Source organism: Lagenorhynchus albirostris, chromosome 9 (assembly GCF_949774975.1).
Source record: "Lagenorhynchus albirostris chromosome 9, mLagAlb1.1, whole genome shotgun sequence".
Lineage (NCBI taxonomy): Eukaryota > Metazoa > Chordata > Mammalia > Artiodactyla > Delphinidae > Lagenorhynchus > Lagenorhynchus albirostris.
In genome coordinates, this window is record NC_083103.1 from 2,290,023 (window position 1) to 2,309,253 (window position 19,231).

Consider the following 19,231-nt stretch of genomic DNA (forward strand, 5'->3'; position numbering starts at 1 on the left):
TCTACGCAGGTCCCCAGCCTGGCTCACCCTCTGGCCATGGGGAACTCAGGGGGTTACCCTCCAGGGGTGGCCCTGCCCTCGGTTTCTGCTCCTTGTTCGGCCTGAGCTCCCCCCAGACTGAGCTCAGGAGGACGGGCGCCCCGTCTTCCTTCCCACCTGGAGACTGTGCCTCATCTCGGGGCCACTGAATGCTGGCAAGGCCTTGGCTGAGCAATGTCCCACCTCCAGAGGAGGAAATAGAGATGGGCTGGATGACTCCCTCAGCCCCCCAGCTCAAAAACGGCTAGCCCACAACCAACCTGGCCCTGGAGGGGCCCTGCCCCTCGCCTCTCGTGGGCACTGCTCAATGAGTAACCCCCTGGGCTGGCAGAAGAGAGGGAGCACGGGGCCCCAGAAGCACCCGACATCCCTCCCCAGGGCGGTGGCCCCCAGGTCATGATGCTCTAATGACAAGGACACATGGAGACAGGAGGAAGAAGCAGATGACATCAGAAAATAGCCACCATCTATTCCGTGCGGAGAGGGCCGCTATCTGTAAACTCAGAAGGAAGGTGTCGGGAGCCTATCCCCAAACTGTTACAGGCTCGCTCTAGATGGCCTTAAGGGGACACTCCGTCGTTACTTTAGTCTGGTAATCTTCTGCATGATTCGATTTTTAAATCGTGAACCTGTGATTTTTTTAATAATGAAAACATGAAAGATTTCTCTTTGGGGAGAAGCACGAAGACAATTTTGGCTCTTACCGCTGGAAAGAGGTTTCATGCACACACGCAGAAGAAACTTTTTACAGGTGAACTGACATTTTACAAGTTAAAGGAGTTTTCCACCCCATCTTGTTCCAGAAGGTTCTGCTGCAGCCTGTAACGGTGCAAAGGCCGAATGCAAAGGCGACAGTGAGGACGTTCCTGACCAGGAGCCCCCAGGCCACCCCTTGCAGGTGCCGCGACCCACCCCGGTCGTCCACTAAAGACGAGAGGGTTTCCTGGCGGCATGTTTTAAGCAACACTTGATCACGAAGAGTCTGGAACACAGGAAGGTAGAGAGGATGACCTGGGGCACAGATAGACGCCGGCCACTCAGGTGTGACCAGAAGCATCTGTATTAATTTGCTTCATGAGTTTTCTTTGTTGAAGACTCAATTCCCACGCCACGTTGTCCCAAACCAAGGACATGTGTGGACACAACCGGCACGATCGCACGAACAAAATTCACCAGATTCCTTAGCAGCACACCACGCCCCTGCGCACGTGTCCCCAAACATCTCTGTGGCCGGCTTGTTCAAAGCTATCAAGGTTCATACACGGGAGGTGGTGGTTTTGTTTCTCCAATCTCTCCCGAGTCCCGAGGAGGGCGCCGCCGCCTCGATGAGTCTGCCTGCCTCTCTGTGGCACCTGCCGCCTGTGTCTCGGTCCCCAGTACTGCCGGTGAGCAGGAAGTGAAACGGACAGTCCCTCCTCCAGGTGGGGCCCCCGACCAGAGGCAGGGGCATGACCCTGGGACCTGGAGGAAACGCAGAACCTCCAGCTCCACCCAGATCCGAGCCAGAGTCTGTGATTTAACAAGGTCCCGGGCAGCACGGCTAAAAGCTTCGTTCAGTACCTACTCCGTGTTCTTAGTGGAAAGACTCCTCTGTGCAGGTGAGGCCGGGCTCCCCCCTGCAGGCCACCCCTCAGGCCCACATGTCCCTCTCGGGGGATGCTGAGACTGAGTGCTGGGGGGAGGGGGTGATGGGCAGAGCTCCGAGCTGTAAGGTGACAGGCGTACCTTTCCCGGTCCCCTGTGACCGACAAGCCACCTGCGAGGGGACGCTTTGGCGTCATGAAAAGTCGGCTCCCAACTTTCAGCAGGGGTCTCGGCGTCCACTGCCAGCCCTGGCTGGAGTCGGGGCTGCACTCGGGGCCCCAGAACAGAGGCATTCCAACTGTCCTGTTTCGTCCACTTCTACTCGCTGGCACTGCTGCCCCCTTCAGTAGGGACATTGGTGGCTCTGAAATAGTTTCCATGGAGGGTGGGAGACGTTTAATCCTGCCACCTTTGTTTTCTGGCCACGCCACACAGCTTGCGGGATCTTAATTCCCCGACCAGGGACTGAACCCAGGGCCATGGCAGCGACAGCACAGAGTCCTAACCACTGGACCGCCAGGCAAGTCCCAATCCTGCCACTTATAAATAACTAAGTCTGTGGACCAGGTGTCACCTCCAGTGGTGACCAGTTCTTATGTCTTGGTCTTCTTTGCTTTTGAGAATAAGTGTGGATGCCTGGATTTCAATGACCCCTTCTTTTCAGGGCTCCAGTTTTCGCAGACTCAGCCGGGGGAAGCTCCTGAGGCTTTTTACTTTGAAATCATGAAAGGTTCCCGGGAAGCTGCAGCAGAGGGGTCCCTGTGCCCTTCACATGGTTTCCTGACAGCTCCATCTTGCCAAAGATGAACCCTGGGACACCAGCCCTGGTGTCACGTGGCCACGGGCGTAGAGTCCTCAGCCACCACTGCGGTCGAAGGGTGAAGGGTCCGGACTGTCCCTAGTCAGCCCCCACCCAGCCCCTGGCACCGCTACGCCGCTCTCTCTGGTTCTGTCCTCTCGAGTCATCTCACTGGAATCTCACTGCGTGTGACCCTCTGCCCCGATGCTCTGGAGACTCTCCTGGCTGCTGTGTGTGTTCCTGGTCTGTCCCGTGTCCTTCTGACACAACCCCTCCGTCTGGGACGCTTCCCCTCAGGGTACCGGGATGCCCTGGGCCTCCACGTGCGCTCGCCCTCGGCCTGGAATTGGCCGCTTCTCCCAGGAGAGGGGATGGCACTCAGAGCCTGGAAGCTGGCCCTGGGGGTGCTCGTGGCCACCGGGGTGGTCCCCTCTCAGCCTGCATGGCGGGAAATACCTACTGTTTACAAGTCAAGCGTCAGTTCCTCCGTTGTCTCCTCCGTTCGTGTTTAACAGCACGTGATCCTCTGGCGCTTTTCCTCACGATGGATGAATGCGGGGCTGCTGATGTCGAGGCACGTGTCCACTGCCCACACAGAGCGGAGGGTGACGACCACGCCAGCACCATGCCCAGCGACACGACAATGGAACCAAGTTTGACTTCTCTGCACGGCTTTGGCCTCAGGACACACCCTCCAAAAGATGTGCGGCGAAGCGGCAGGTTCTCAAACCAACCAAAGGGGCCCTTTTCTCACCGGTTTGATTTGCGGTTTTGCGGCAGGTGGCGCTTCCCTAAACAGCTGCCGCCCTTTCCGGCCCCTGCCACTGCCGTCACAGGGAGGGGCCTGCAGGTGGGCCCTGGGGCAGCCTCCCCTCAGGGAGGATGGAGGGGGTCCGCGTGACCTCTGAGGTTAGATCCCAAAGGGCACGTGGTGCCCAACTCTCCTGGGACCCGCAGAGGCTGCCGACCTGGAGGCCACAGCCCAGCATCCCCCGCCCAGGACCCGGGCATGAGCACGCAGACCCCCGGCCCTCTGACCGCACCCGGTGTGGGGCCCTGACTCAGACCCGCCCAGAGGAGCCGGTCAACCTGGAACCCCCAGGGTCAATAATAAGCTCGTTGTCACTTCAGGCACTAAATGCTGGGGTGACTTGTTAGGTAGGTAACTGCCCTGGGTTTGCTCCACTTCGTTTTGGGGCCTTTTTTCTTACTGGCTTATTTTTTTTAACGTAGAACATTTACAAGGTTCAAAAGTCGAACATATGCAGGGCCTGTCCTCGTGGGGTCACAGCTGTCGTGCTCCACGTGTGGCTGGGTGGGTGGGAGCCCCCCAGAGCAGCCGGCACCGGCCAGCAGGCTGCTCCCCGCCTGCTCTGGGGGTGATGCTCCTACGAGCAGGCCGCGGGGGTGAAGGGTGAGCGTGGCCACCACTGGACAGTGCCAACCCCGACCCCAGCCCCCTGCCTCGCCATCGCCGCGAGCGAGACCTGGATGTCGTCTCCCAGCCCCGAGGGCTCCATCGCCGGTTCTCGCGGATCTGACCTGGCCCCGCGCTTCTGCAGGTGGAGCCGGTCCCGGCTCGCTGCCACCCTGCTCCATCCAGGCCTGGAGCTCAGGTGGGGATTCTCAGCCCCGGGAGTAAGAATGCGAGAGCAGGCTGGTGAGGACACGCTCGCCTGGCTGGGACCTGGGGACATCGCTGCCCTGTGCTGCTGAGATCCCCCCTCCTCCCATCTCATCGCCAGCCGTGCTGAGCCGGCCCGCCCGCCCGCGGAATCGCTGCGGAGACAGGGCGCCGAGCTGACCCAGCAGGACCCGGGCACCCAGCCGAGCAGCCTTTGTGCGAGGCGCCAGCGGGCTCTGCCAGCTTGAGCCTGTCTTTTTCCTACTCAAATGCCTCCTAATGCGCCTACACACCAGAGATTAGCCGATAGCCATCTGCACGGGGGCAGGGGCGGCGGGGGACAGTCCTCAGCTGCAGCCGCTCAGTGGCCTGAGCTCCCGTGTCGTGACCTGCTGACCACGCAGCCCGGCCGGGCCCCCTCGTGCGCTGACCATGCAGGGTGACGGCAGACAGAGCCCGGCCTCGCGTTGGGAAGACTTTATTGCTGACGTTTCAGAGCTGGAGGTGGCCCAGCCCTCTCCGGACAGAACCCTTAACTTAGGCCCCGAGGGCGGGCGGCAGAGTCCCCGGGGCGGGGAGCTGGTGCCCCCGGGGCGGTGTGGAGCCTCGGCCCCACCTTCACGGGATGCTTCCATTCTGAACCAGCTGCAGGTATTCCTGGTGCAGCTTTTCCTGGGCCTCGAAGAGCTTCTTCAGCTTCTTGGCCTGCCCTTTGCTCAGCTCTTTGCCTTCCGTGTCGTGTGTGGGCAGACCCTGAAAGGCGAGAGCACGGGCGGTCACCGCCCACCGACCAGGCCAGTCCGCCTGCCCGGCATCCACTCCCCGCCACGCTCTGGACCCAGCGCACTGCTCCGAGGTGCCCGTGCTAGCCTCTGGGAAGCGACCATCCTGGGGTGCCCCCCTGCCTGAGGGGTGAGGGGCACCGTTCCCCACCAGGTCGACATGGTTCTGATACGAGCAAATACGTACAAGACCAGTGAGGGAGGCCTGAGGGTCTCGAGGCCAAGCAGCCATGAGTAGCCACGCTGAAGAGCCCCTGGAGCAATGGGCACATCTGTGCCATGGCCCTTCTGGATTGTCTGTGGGGTGAGTCCCTGCAAATCCATCAACCGGCCCAGGCCACAACACCCGGCACCAGAGCCGCTGGGCCGCGGTGAGGGAGGGGCGGCCCTGGGTACTGGGCTGCACGTGCTGGACCTGAAACAGCCCCACATAAGCCCGCCTTCCTGCAAACAGCACCCTGGACAGAGAATCTTCTCAGCCAAGTTTGAAAACCCCTGTCATCCCAATTTAATGGTCTAACAACGTTCTGAAAAGAAAGAAAGGATTTCTTACGTTTTCATCGAACTTGGAATACTTGTCGCTTTCTGACAAGAACATCTCGCTGGGCGGAACCTTCATCTTGGCCAGCCTTGCCGCCTGGAACACAGACATGGGGTCGCTGCTCCGAGCCCGCGTGGGGACCCATGCCCGTGACCCATGCCCGTGACCCCGTGTCGGCTCCCACCCCAGCCCCCAGGTTCAGGGAGCGACGGCTGGGCAGAGGGAAGTGAAAGGAGGGAGCCAGGTGTTTTCTGCAGGAACAGGGGTACGGCCGTGCACGCAGCACAGCAGGATCAAGGCCACAGAAGCCGTCCTGGAGCTCGCGGCCACGTCTGTCCCTGCCCAGGGCTCCCGGCCTCCCTGGGGCACTGTATGAGGGGCCACCGCTGGGGACGGAGGCAGAGGGGGCGCCCGGCTGGGCCCCAAGGAGGCACAGGGGGTAGGGCATGGGGTCAAAGTGCGTTTCCGCCAGCAGCCCGCCCCTGAGCAGACGTTACTTCCTGCTCTTGTCTCTTCCTGGCGGCCTCCTCTTTCTTCCTTCTCTTTTCTTCTTCAGCCTGGGGGACAGCAAACGCCCCGTGAGCTGGAGCTGCCCAGGCCCCTCTTGGGTGGGAGAGGGACAGGACAAGCTCCCTGCCGTCCCCCCGCCCATCCCTGTGAGCTGGGCTCTGACCCAGCCCTGCTCTCGACACGGGGCGGTGACTGGACACCATGCGTGAGGTCACCTGCAGCACAACCAACATGAAGAAAGGACCAGACCTGCCCGGCAGCAGGGGGGCTGCGGTCGGGTGCGGGACCAGGGACAGCATGGCGAGGGCCAACCCTGAGGGGCCCAGGCACCTGGGGAGGGCGGGAGGGGGGCTGGCTGGAGGAGACGGGTGGGAGCCAGAGCCCACTTCCCACCAGGCAGGCAGCGTCCGGGCAGGAGGCAGGGAGGGAGGGCCTGGGGGCTGGGCTGGACGCCCGTGAGGAGGGGCCCGAGGCTGCCTCGGGAGGTTTGGGCTCGGGCCACCATGTGGACGGCGTGTGCCCCGGACAGGAAGGAGGAACGGGTTTGGGGAACGAAGGTCACGCGTTCCCTCTTGGACGTCTTGGGTTTCGGGTGCTTCCTGGCCAAGCGGAGCCCTCAGGTAGGCGGCTGGACACAGGAGTCTGGGCCAGAGAGGACTCGGCGGTCACAGGCACACAGGTGGCAGAGGGGCCCTGGGACGGGGTGAGGTCACCTGGGTGGGGGGACGCCAGAGAGGCGGGAAATGCAGGCAGTGCAGTGGGGGAAGCAAAGGGAGGGTCCCAGAGAGCAGGGGTCAAGGGCGGGGCCACCCCAGGATGCGCCTTGTCACCGGAGAACCTGAGCAGAGCAGGAGGGGCTGAGGGTGGACGGAGGAAGAGGGACCCGGCACGGAGCTTGGGAGGTGGGAAGACGGGTGCCGAGGGCTTTTGCTTTTCCACTTAAGAGACCAGAGGTGCTTATCCCGCTGGGGGAGCAGAAGACAGCCTACGAGGCCGTGGTCCCAGGCGCCTCCACACACGGGGGTTGGGGTGGGATTCCCTCGACTGGAAACTCGAGCTACCAGGGGGAAGGTGTATGGCAAATCCCTCCCGCGAAGGCCTTACGGCCAGTGAAGACATGGGCAGGGGTGACCGATCCAAGTTCACTGCCCCGTCTTTACGCCCCGGGCCGCCTGGGGGGAGAGCGGGAGTGAGCCCCACGTCACCTCCGGGGAAGGGCCGGGGCGGCCCACACGCTGCGGTGTCCAAGGATGGCGAGAACCCGACCCAGGGGACGTGACGCCAGCGGGGGTGACCGAACGGGATGGAAGGGGGGGAGGGGCCAAGAAGGGACTGGACTGGGGTCAAAGCCCAGCTCCCGGAACCTCACACCAGCCTGACTCCAGCCAGACCTTCCCCGGCATCCGGTCTCCTTAATTCTCAAGCTCGGCCCCTCCTGGCGTCCACACCAGCGTCCCCGGCGCCCAGCGAAGCCCCGGGCCAGCCTCGCCGCTCTTCTCCCTGACCACCCACCCACCCGTCAGTTCTCCTTGTGGACACCTGTCGAGGCCCCTTCCCAGCCTCCCAAACTCCTCTCCCTGGGGTTTCTTCTTAAGGCCTCTCGGGCCCCGCACCCAGCGAGCTGTGCCCAGCAGATCTGACAGGCACTGCGTCTGTTCCTGCCTCTCTCTTTCTATGGGACGCTGAGGTCCCCGAGAGCAGGGACTGTCCCACTTCACGGAGTCCCTGGCTCAGCCCTGCTCACGGAGGTGTAGTAACATCTGAGGCGTGAGAAGGACGGTGCTGGGGGCGGGAGTGGGTGGAGGTGTGACTGTGACACATTCAACCCCAGGGACAGGGAGACACCACTTCAGGTGAGGGCGAGGTATGACCACACCTGTCAGCTTCGCAGTTTCCCAGAGGTGACAAGTCTTCCCTTGTACCCCGGGTCCTTCATCAGAAGCTGGATCTTGTTGTTGTTGTTGTTAGAAAATTGCCAAGTAGTTACCTATCTAGTCTTTTTACTAAGAGTATAAATGCCAACTCCTAAAGATGAAGTATAAAAACTCCAGCGATATTTACTTTTTCAATAAACACCCAGCTCAGGGAGTTCCCTGGTGGCGCAGTGGTTGAGAATCCGCCTGCCAGTGCAGGGGACACGGGTTCGAGCCCTGGTCCGGGAAGATCCCACATGCCACGGAGCAACTAAGCCAGTGCGCCACAACTACTGAGCCTGCGCTCTAGAGCCCACGAGCCACAACTACTGAACCCCGCGCGCCTAGAGCCCGTGCTCCGCAACAAGAGAAGCCACTGCAATGAGAAGCCCACGCACCACAACGAAGAGCAGCCCCCGCTTGCTGCAACTAGAGAAAAGCCAGCGTGCAGCAATGAAGACCAAACGCAGACAATAAAAAAAAAAATAAGAAGAAGAACAACTTAAAACAAAAACCAAAACACCCAGCTCAGGTCACTGCGGTTTTACTCACCCTTTTCTTCTCTTCTCTCTCTCTCAGTAAGGTATCTCTGTCCACCAACTTGACCACAGTGGGCAGTCCTGAAAGGCCAACAGCCGTGAGACGAGGCCGAGCCCAGCGCTGCCCACACCACTCCCGCCCACGGGGCCCCCGAGAGAAGCCGGGGCCTCCTTCCTGCTCGCATAGGTCAAATGTTAATTGTGCTGTGGGGAGGCCTTGCTGCTCAAGACCGAGCACCCAGGAGTCATAAAATAAGACATTCATCTGAGTGTTTAAAATCCAATAATTTTTCATGCAGCCCAAACTCCCACCAAGTCGAAACACAAGCTGTGAAACTTGCTGACGATCCACATGACACAGGCTGCCTCCCACGTGACAGGCCATGAGAAAAGGCGGCCAGTGGCCCCGCAAAAACAGGGCCGCCGGGCAGTCAGGCCGCAGGAGAGGAGGTGCTGGCAGTGATGCCCACGAAGGTACAACTACAGGTCCCCCAGGACCACACATCACGGGGGGTTCACCACGTAAAAGGCGGAGCGTCCTCGGACCCGTCCCGGAGTTCTTCCTCTCAAAAGCAATCTCCACCCTGTGTCCCTCCCCTGACCCGGTGTCACGCCCAGAGGACCCACCTTCATGGTCTTCAAACCGCACCCCCAGCTCAGGCAGGATGTCGTCCCGCAAGGCATCGCTGAGCTGCAGGACCTCGGGGACTGTGGACAGAGGAAGCGGTTCGGTCCACTGGGCCCGGAAACGCCCGGGCCCCACGGAAGAGCGCCCCCCTGTGCCTCTGGAGGGGCCGGGCTATTCCACTGGCCACAGATGCAGGAGAAGCCGAGACACAGAGGTCGCGGCCACTGGTGAGCCCAGAGCAGCCCCTGGACCCGTGGCCTGTGCACCGGCTCAGGGCCCTGCTCAGAGGCGGGCACTGACCGCAGAGGTGCACGGACTGGGGAGAGCCCTGCGGGCGGCAGGCCCAGGGGCACTAGGATTCTGCTGCACAGGAATGAGCTCCCCGGTCACTCGGGAAAGCGCCTGGGAGCGCCGAGCCCCCGCGGCCCTGGCAAGGCGATCCTGAGAGAGGCGGCCGCGTCCCACCGTCCAGGGCCCCGGCCCAGCAAGGGATCAGAAGGGGCCAAAGGCCTGGGGGTGGGACCCACGCCCCACCTCGGTGACACTCTGCCTTGGGCACTGGCGCTCCTGGCCAGCCTCGCCCCAGCCGAGGGAAGTGGTCGCCCAGAGCAGGGCTTGAACGGGCAGCGGCCCGGGGAGCCTGGCCGGCCCACTGGCTTTGAAGTGCCTCTTCCAGGAGAGATGGCACACACGCAGCAGCCAGAGTGGGCAGAGCTGAGCAGACGGCTGGCATGGCCTCTGGGTCTGACGGGACGGGCCCTTCAAGTCTGGACAGTGTTAACCTCTGCACCACCTGGTTAGGGCCGGTGAAGGCCCACGAGCTCGGGGGAGCCTGGGAGAGTCCTGTAACGGCCATCACGGACGGCGCCCAGGGTGTCTGATGCCCAGCCAGACCAGGGAGAGGCCAGCCGTTTGTACTTGGGCTTGAAGAGTCCATATGGGCTCAAGCCCAACTAAACACGTTCATGCAGACGTCAGGAGTGGCTCACCCGGACATTCCAGCTCTGAGACCCTGACCTCAGGGTGAAGCAGATTCAGCTCCGGGCTAAGAACTGGGCCAGTGGGAACTCCAGCTGGCGCCAGCAAAGCAGACCCCTCCCGCCCTGCGCTGTCCCTCCCCGCAGCACTGACCACGGCCCACGTGGTCACTCACTCACCTGTCCTGTCTCCACTGTGTCCCCAGAACCCGGGGTGCTCCCACAGCACTGTGCAGGTGCCCCGCAAGTCCACTCACGGGTGAATGAATGAACGGACGATGCCCCACACATCTCAGGGGATGCCCGAGCCCCGGCCACACGTGCGAGACGCACAGTCTCCCGCTTCCCAGCGCCAGTCAAGGAAAAGCCCCGTTCCAGCCCCGCAGCAGGGCTGGTGGGACGAGGCCCTTTGTATCTGGTCCCTCCCCTCATTCTGCCCCTCGGGGCCCCTTGCTCAGACGGGTCCCCCCAGAGCCCTGAGGAGACCCCAGGGCACCGGCCCAGGCAAGTGCCCAACGGATGCTTGCTCACCGTAACGGGAAGGGAAGCAGGCTGGCCCTGCCATCATTGCCACCAACTCCCCTCCACACCCTCAGGCCCAACCCCGCCTCCCCGCCATACCCCCAGGGGAGGGACACCCCTCCCTGGGGCCCCTCAGGCGCCATCCTCTAGGTGGCCTCCACAAGGCTGAGAGAGCGACCCTCACCTCCATCTGAGACCTGCTCTGGTCCACGGAGCTCAAACTTGGCCCCGGGATTTCCTTCCAAACCTTTTTCTCACGTTAGGAGCCGGCTTTCTCTTCCACCCTCTCCCGACTTACATTTCTGAAGAGGGTCTAGTGCCCACCATAAAGAAAGAGCTCCTACAGCTCAATAAGACAAATGACCCAAGTAAAAATGAGCAAAGGGGGACTTCCCTGATGGTGCAGTGGTTAGGAATCCGCCTGCCAATGCAGGTGACACGGGTTCGAGCCCTGGTCTGGGAAGATCCCACATGACGCAGAGCAACTAAGTCCGCGTGCCACAGCTACTGAAGCCCACACACCTAGAGCCCGTGCTCCGCAGCAAGAGAAGCCACCGCAATGAGAAGCCCGCGCACCACAACGAAGAGCAGCCCCCGCTCGCCGCAACTAGAGAAAGCCTGCGCGCAGCAACAAATACCCAAAAAACGCAGTCAAAAATAAATAAATAAAAATAAATAGATTTATTTTAAAAAATTATTAAAAAAAAAAAAAAAGAAAAACGAGCAAAGGGCCTGAATAGACAACTCTCCAAAGGAGAGGTTCAGACGGCCAAGCAGCTCGTTGTCACTACTCGTCAGGGAAAATGCAAATCAAAGCCGCAATGAGATTCCCCTTCACACCCACCAGGACGGCTATTAACAATAACAGAAAATAAAAGGGGCTGACAAGGATGTGGAGAAATCGGAACCCTCGCGTGCACTGCTGGGGGAACACATAATGGTTCAGCCACCATGCAAAACACTTTGCTGGGTCTTGAAAAAGTTAAACACAGAATTACCGTGTAATCCCACAATTCCTCTCCTAAGTGTGTACCCAAAACAACTAAAACAGGGACCCAATCTGATGCTTACACATGCATGTTCACAGCAGCCCTGTTCACCAAAGGTGCAAACACCCATCAACGGCTGAATGGATACATGGAAGCGGTACACGTATCTGGTGACCACTCTGCCCTAAAAACATGAAGCACCGCCCCGTGCTACAGTGTGGACAACCCCGAAAACATTCTGCTGAGAAGCCAGAGAAAAGAGGTCACACCGTGTGACTCCATTTATGTGAAATGCCCAGAACAGGTCAACCCAGAGACAGAACACAGGTTGGTGGCTGCCAGGGGCTGGGGCAGGGGGCGTGACCCTGGAGGGTGGAAACATGCTGGGACCAGGAGACGGTGGCTGCACAACACTGGGAAGGCGCTCAGCGCCACTGAAGGGTTCACTTTACAACGGCCAGGCTTACGTTACGCGAGTTCACTTCAGTAAGTTATTTCTGTTTAAAGGAAAACCCCAGTTGGGTATTTTCGAGGAATCCAATAAACCAACTCTTAAACATATGGAACAAAGGTCTCAGAACAGCTAATGCAACCTTAAAAGAGCACAGACGGGGAGCTTGCCTCCAGGGTGGGGTGCGGGGAGAAGCCCGTACATGGAGACAGAAGATGCCGTCCCCCACCCCGCCCACCTGCCATGCCAGCAGGAGTGAAGCCAAGGCTCTTGGGGTCTTCCCAATGCTGTGCAAATCCGGGTCTGAAGTTGCGGCTACTGAATCTGGGGCTGGGATGGAACCTCATGCAAGGCCCAGACAGGAGCGGAGGCTGCCCCATGGAGAAGAGGCACTGGGACAGCAGTGGGGATGGGCGGATCTGTGTGGACTGGCTCCCAGTGGTGGGTGCACAGAGACGGGGCAGCCGGTGGCTGGCAGGGCCCCTTCTGGAAGGAAGCAGCTGCACCACCACGACGGAGCCCAGCAAAGGAAAACAGGTTTCCCTGGACGTGGGCCAAGGCGGCGACTTTCCCAGGGCACCTGGCAAAGCGTGCTAGCCCCGGGAACCTCACAGCCCTGCAGACGCCAAGGGGCTCTGACTCCAGGCTCTAGAAGGGAAGGAGCGTGTCTCTGTGTGGCCATCTGCTGGATGCCCCTGCCAGCACCTCCCCGTACCCTGCAACTGCGGTCCGCACCCTTCCCCGTGTGTACTGTCCATAGAGCCACAAGGCTCAGGGCGGGGCAGCCTGCATCCATCAGGGCTGGTTACTGTGGGGCGGGGCTGTGACACGGGAGTGGAAAACAGATGGGCAGTGAGCAGGGAGACCTTGTCAGGCGCAGGCTTGGAGATGCTACAAAAGGAGACGGGCTCCACCCACAGATGAACGGATGAGCAAAATATGGTCCATCCACACAATGGAATGTTACTCAGCCTTAAAAAGCAAGGGAGAGGCTTCCCTGGAAGAGCACAGTGGTTAAGAATCCGCCTGCCATTGCAGGGGACACAGGTTCAAGTCCTGGTCTGGGAAGATCCCACATGCCGCAGAGCAACTAAGCCCGCATGCCACAACTACTGAGCCTGCACTCTAGAGCCCGTGAGCCACAACTACCGAGCCCGCGTGCAACAACTACCGAAGCCCGCGTGCCTAGAGCCCGTGCTCCGCAACAAGAGAAGCCACTGCAATGAGAAGCCTGCGCACCGCAACGAAGAGCAGCCCCCGCTCGCCTCAACTAGAGAAAGCCCGCGTGCAGCAACCAAGACCCAGTGCAGCCAAAAATAAATAAATAATTTTTTTTTTTAAGAAAAGGAAGGGAATCCCGACCCAAGCTACAACGTGGATGAACCTTGAGGACGTTACGCTCAGTGAAATAAGCGAGACGTAGAAGGACACATGCTGTCTGATTCCACTCACATGAGGTCCCTGGAGGAGTCACATCCACAGAGACAGAAAGTAGACGGTGGGGATGAGGGGTTGCGGGAGGGGAGGGGAGTGCGTGTTTAACGGGGACAGATGTTTGGGAAGATGGAAAGTTCTAGAGATGGATGGGGGTGATGGTTCAAAACGATGTGAATTACTTCAGGCCACTGAACTTTACACTTAGAAATGGCTGAGGTGGAAACTCCTACATTGTGTACATTTAACCACAATAAAAGAACGACGACAGCTAATGGCTACCATCTCTCCAGTGACGCCCTGCCGGTCTCCCATTCTGACCGTGTGCCCGTCCCGGCCCTTCTAACTTCTTCCCAATTTCCCAAGCCTCTCCTGGTCACACACCCACACTCCACATCCCTGCTGGCCAGGCCTGAGCTCTCTGGCCAAATGGACTGTGGGCACTAAAGGAGAAACTGCTTCTTTCTTCTCTGTCGGTAGAGCCCCCCTGCTCTGCTGGCCCTGGGACAGGCCCCGGCCAGCTCCCGCCCCACCCCGGGGCCTGCCCACTCCCCACTGAGGCATAGCTCCCCTGGAGGCTCCCTGACTGCCTATCTGGCCTCTGCCGGCTCCACCCTTGGGAGGCCCCACCCGGATGAGCTCCAGGTGTGACTTCTCATCACACAGGGGACTGGGGGGGGGCACAGCACACCAGGCGACGACAGTGGGGGTCTGCCCCGACCCCCACGTGACCCCAGGCGAGGCCTCTACCTTCCAGGGGCTTCGCTGCCCACCTCTGTCCAATCACGAACATTAAAGAAGCAACGTGAGGACAGCAGCTGGACCAGGCCCGGAACCTCGCAAGGTCAGTTTTAGCCGTGGTGGTCATTTGTGAGTCCAGACCACCACAGTAAGAAGCAGACTGCCTGACCGAGGCCACTCACCGCCCGCTTAACAACTGCTCAAAACTGGCCCCAAAGACAACACGTTTGATCCCAGCTCATCCCAAGTCCCCGGGGCCGCTGGCGAGGCCCCGAGCAGAACCTAGAACTGTCCCCAGCAGAGGCTGTGCAGTCACCACGGAGCCTCTGCAGGGCAGGGACAAGGACACCTCCAGTCCTCACCCTGCGGACGCCCCAGAGAGCAGAACCGAGTCACCACAAACAAAAGAGGTGAGGAAACGCTGGCCCCTCAGTGTCCCCAGGCTCTGCTCGGCTGCCCTGACCGTAGGGGCACTTGGTCTAGACGTCTGCGTGGCTACCAGGACTTGACTGGGGCGGGGAGCGTCCCTGGATCTCGTGATCAGAGGCCAGGACTTGACTGGGGCGGGGGGGGGAGGGGTCCCTGGATCTCGTGATCAGAGGCCAGGACTTGACTGGGGCGGGGGGGTCCCTGGATCTCGTGATCAGAGGCCAGGACTTGACTGGGGCGGGGGGTGTCCCTGGATCTCGTGATCAGAGGCCAGGACTTGACTGGGGCGGGGGGGGGGGTCCCTGGATCTCGTGATCAGAGGCCAAGACTTGACTGGGGCGGGGGGCGGTCCCTGGATCTAGTGATCAGAGGCCAGGACTTGACTGGGGCGGGGGGGGGTCCCTGGATCTCGTGATCAGAGGCCAGGGACGCTGCTCATCGCCTACAGCACCCAGGACAACGTGCAGCAGAGGACCGGCCAGGCGTGCCCAGGCCACGGAGCGCGTGACGGCCTCACCTCTGTGCTCACGGGCGACCCTTCGCACTCCTTCCCGGAACTCCGACAACACCTGCAGGTACGGCATGACTGTGGGCTCGAGCTGCGGAGAGAACATTTTGGGTCACCGAGAGACCAGCCACCCTCGTGTTTATGAAGGACAGAGCCCAGTACACGCGCCGCAGGGCAGGGCTGCCAAGGGACGTGTGGCTGGCGGACGCCCCGTTGTGACCCGCGTCCAGGGTGCGCGTGCCCATCCCTGACGGTCGGCTCATGGACGCGGGGGCGTCCCGCGTGGCGGTGCGGACAGCCCAGTAAGAGGGTCCCCTTCCTCCCAGCGAACTGAGTCCTGTGGGCGGCCCCGCCCAGTGGCTCACAGGAGCCCCTTTGTCTCAGGCAGACACACGGCTGTTAAAAGCCTGTCCGTAAGGTGACACTGAGCGTTCCCAGGAGGGATGGTTTTCTGAGGCTGAGGCCGTTCCTCCTGGGCTGGGGCCTCCCTTCCACCGGGGCCGGCACCACAGAGCCCGGCCGTGCTTGGGTCCGACCTGAGGCCACACACACGCCTGTGTACCATCAACTGTCTGCTGTCCACACGCACCCTCACGTCTGCGCAACACTGAACCACCCGCGGTGACTCAGAGGTGGCTGTGGGACGCAAAGCCCACTGGAAAAGGAAAACCCAAGAGGGCGAATCCAAACCAGAGAAATAACAATTTTATGGAAAACCTTTTTTGTTACATCTACCATATTTTTCCACTAGACTTTTGAGCAAGGTCTCTGTGCCTCCGTGCAGCTCAGTGACCAAAATCCCAACGATCAAATGCAAAGGCTAGTGAGGCCACCAAGCCCTCAGCACGGCCTAAGCCACTTCAGGCCCAATCTTGCGCGTGGGCTGAGGACACGCCTACCCACCCACACACGTACACGGCCGCAGGGGAGCCTCGCTGCGGGGAGCTGGCCAGCGTGCCTGAGGTCGGCCTGGAGGAGGGTCTCAGGCCAGCACCCCCAGCGGCCCAGCTGACTACACTACCCGAGCACACGCTGTAGACCGCTCAGTACTAGGTGGTTCAAGACCTGCTCCTAAAACCATGCAGGTCTGGAAGTAAAGCCGTGAACTCTGGAAGGCGTGACTTCGGGCCTGTCCTTCGGCCCAGCCGGCACCCACCACGCTTCTCGGGGCCGCTTATTCCAGGCAGCTGTCTTCAAAGGGCGGGTGGAGGAGGCTTGGGGGCCAGAAACACCAGGCATCCGATGCTGGACGCATTTTTTTATTTTTTATTTTTTTTAATTTTTTAATTTTTTTAATTTTTTTATTTTTTATTTTTGTGGTACGCGGGCCTCTCACCGCCGCGGAGGCTCAGCGGCCATGGCTCACGGGCCCAGCCGCTCCATGGCACGTGGGATCCTCCCGGACCGGGGCACAAACTCACGCCCCCTGCATCGGCAGGCGGACCCTCAACCACTGCGCCACCAGGGAAGCCCTGGACACATTTTTTTAAAGCTCAAAGGCAGACTTCCTTCCAAGGTGTTTCTAGTGTGTGTTTCTCTTTAAAGATAATACACGTCTAGTATTGCTTACACGAGAAAACAAAGCAACCGCGTGGGTTTCCTTCCTAAAAAGCACCAAGTACCACAGCAACAGCCACTTCCAAGGCTGACAAGGGGCCCGGGGACAGGGCCTGGCATTCTGTTTCCTGGGGTGCAAGTCAGCTCCTGGGGAAACACCCCTAAACTCCGTCCGCAGGAGAGAGTGCCTCACGCCGTCCCTCACTGGGTAACAGGACTTTTAAAAGGTTTTGCCTTTTTACCTTGGACTTGACCCGTTACGTGTAAGCATTTATATGTGCCTTCTAACCAAATACTTAAAGAGCGTTCCCAACCAGGGGAGGAGGGCGAGCGCGTCTCAGATGAACCTGAGTGTGTGCCTGTCCTACGTGATGTTCCTCCCGCAGCAGAAACCGTGTGTCTGCCCGGATGCCAAGTTCGAAGGAGACACCAACCACTGGCGAGTTTTCTCACTTGCACGGACCCACTGGACAGACGGTTCCACATGTTGTCTGCCTACAGGTGCACGCACACCGGGAAACGCGGGCGCGGGACTCCTGACGCCCTATGGCCGTAGTGATGCCCATGGCCGTGGTGATGCCCCGTGGCCATGGCTCAGATGCTTGGGGGCTGAGGACCGTCCCGTGCAGCCTGGTCTCCTGGGACCGAGCTCACAAAGACAACACAGCTGGTGGTGAGGACGGGGGCGGACTGTGCCCAACTCCCCAGCCAGGCCGAGACTCGGCCACGTGGGGCTCAGGCTGGAGGGCCCAGGGCAGGATGGGACCTACTGCTGGTCTCAGACGCCCCAGGAGGGAACACCAAATTGGCGGGGCGGCCAGCAGGGAGCTTCTCTGGGCCCAGGTGTGCTTTACTCACATTGAGGCTGGTTCCAGGTCCTCCAATGGGGAAACCCAGGGAGCTTTCCTCTTCTATGGCCCCGAAGATCTAGGGAAGAAAGAGGCATGCAGGACAGGAGGTCCTGAGAGGTGGGAGGCGGGGACTGGTCCTCGAAACACGCCGCTGCGCCCGGAGGGGTGGGCCGAAGTGCCGACGGCCTCGCCGGGTGGGGAGAGATGGAAACCTAGGCCTGGGTGCCCCCGCACCTGACCCAGGACGAGGTCTGGCTCCCGCTGCCCTTCCGGCCCCTTCCCAGCCTGAGCCGCTGGACCACGGAGCCCCCTGAAGAGGACCCGGGACTTGTCAGCACGAAGTGGGCGTGGTGAGCAACATGTTAGGGCCACTTGTGGGAGAAAGCCCTTGTGCTTTTCAAACCTCCAGACAGGAGGGAAAAGCAGAGGCAAAGAGGCGAAATTGCTCGGAGCGAGGGCAGGGGCGGCAGGGCCTGAGGACAGAGCGGCGCGGCTCCCGTGACCCGCGGGCCCGCACTGGCATGGTCGCAGGGGGCTCACCTTCAGCATGTGCGTGAGGTACCGGGCGATGCTCTCCAGCAGGGCGCGGTTGGGCCTCCTCCTGGCGGCCTTCCGCGCTGCCATGTAGTGGTTGCACTGGCCGACCAGGGCCCGCATCTCCTCCAGGACGGTGCGCGTGTCGACGTTATCACAGAGCGCCTCGTGAACCGCGGCCTTCTTGTCGTAAAAGCTGAACGGGAAGCGGAAGAGGAAGGCGGGGGGCGTCAGACAGACGACCTTCCCGGGGCGGCCCGTTCTGAGCGTGGCTCTGCACGAGTGGGAGGGACGGCGCCACCGGCCTCCCCACTGGCGGGCGTGCCGCGGGGACCGCCCGTGGGCCCCAGAGAGAAGGCGCCGCCTCACCTCTTGTTCAGCTCTGTTTCCTTGTCTTCCCACTTCTCAAACTGACCGGCTACCTCAACGGGGGCTCGGAGGAGGTCTTTCACATTTAAGAAAAACTCCTAAAATATGAAAATTCCTTTTAAGAGCATTCAGACCTTTCCATCCCAGAGAAACCTGGGAAAGAGCCGTTCTACTGACGTGCCTCCACTGCAGGTGCGATCTGAACGTCACACAGGTGTAGGAAGGGAAGGGAAAGGTTTTCCTTTGAGACAAGTGGGTCCGGTTTCAGCCTTGGGGGCCCGAGGTGCAGCCAGCGGGTGGGGCTGAATGAGAGGCGCCACATGTGACATGAGGTGTCTTGGGAAGGTGGCGCGGAGCTGGCCTCCCCCCAGAGCTTAGTGGCCTTGGCCACGTCCCGTTCCCTCTGGGGGACATGGGGAGCAGGCACCACCTCCCCCTGTGCTGGCCCAGAGCTGCCTCGGGGAGGCGGGACCCACGTTCAGGAGCTTCTCGTACTGCAGCGCCGACTCCATGGTGTTGGCCGAGTAGTCCAGCGCGTCCTTCCACGAGTGCATGAGGAAGGCCAGGCGCAGCTGCCGGGCTGGGGAGAGAGGCGCGGGGCTCCTTACCTCCCGAGCAGCTCCAACCCCGTGCCTCCGACAACAGAAGCGTCCAGGCCTCTTTACCTGAGTGCTTCTTCAGCGCGTCTTTAATGGTGATGAAGTTCTTGAGCGACTTGGACATCTTGCAGCCGGCGATGGTCAGGTGGCCCGTGTGCAGGAAGTACCTGACCCAGCAGTCGTTTTCAAAGTAGGCCTGAGTGGACAGGGCGGGCGCGGGGGTCAGGGGCGCCGCTGCGGGCCGGACAGAGGGTGCCGGCCGCTTTCTGGGCACCTGACGTGCAGAAGGAGTGCCGCCCAGCGTGAATCCG

At 60.8% G+C, this 19,231-nt stretch overlaps 1 protein-coding gene across 5 annotated transcripts in view; it reads right to left on the reverse strand.

Moving 5' to 3' along the window:
* Positions 1 to 4,508: 4,508 nt before the first annotated feature.
* Positions 4,509 to 19,231, reverse strand: part of CARS1 (cysteinyl-tRNA synthetase 1) — a 47,310-nt gene continuing 32,587 nt past the window's right edge. For 2 of the 5 annotated variants that reach the window (XM_060158244.1, XM_060158245.1), the window contains 11 exons: positions 18,987 to 19,116; positions 18,798 to 18,901; positions 18,322 to 18,419; positions 17,959 to 18,148; positions 17,426 to 17,494; positions 15,020 to 15,101; positions 8,959 to 9,039; positions 8,345 to 8,412; positions 5,867 to 5,926; positions 5,382 to 5,465; positions 4,509 to 4,799 (listed from right to left, as the gene is read on the reverse strand). In XM_060158244.1, the coding sequence (XP_060014227.1) occupies positions 4,665 to 4,799; positions 5,382 to 5,465; positions 5,867 to 5,926; positions 8,345 to 8,412; positions 8,959 to 9,039; positions 15,020 to 15,101; positions 17,426 to 17,494; positions 17,959 to 18,148; positions 18,322 to 18,419; positions 18,798 to 18,901; positions 18,987 to 19,116 (1,101 nt within the window). In that variant the 3' untranslated portion in view covers positions 4,509 to 4,664. The other 3 variants (XR_009542280.1, XR_009542281.1, XM_060158247.1) reach the window with 3 other exon arrangements.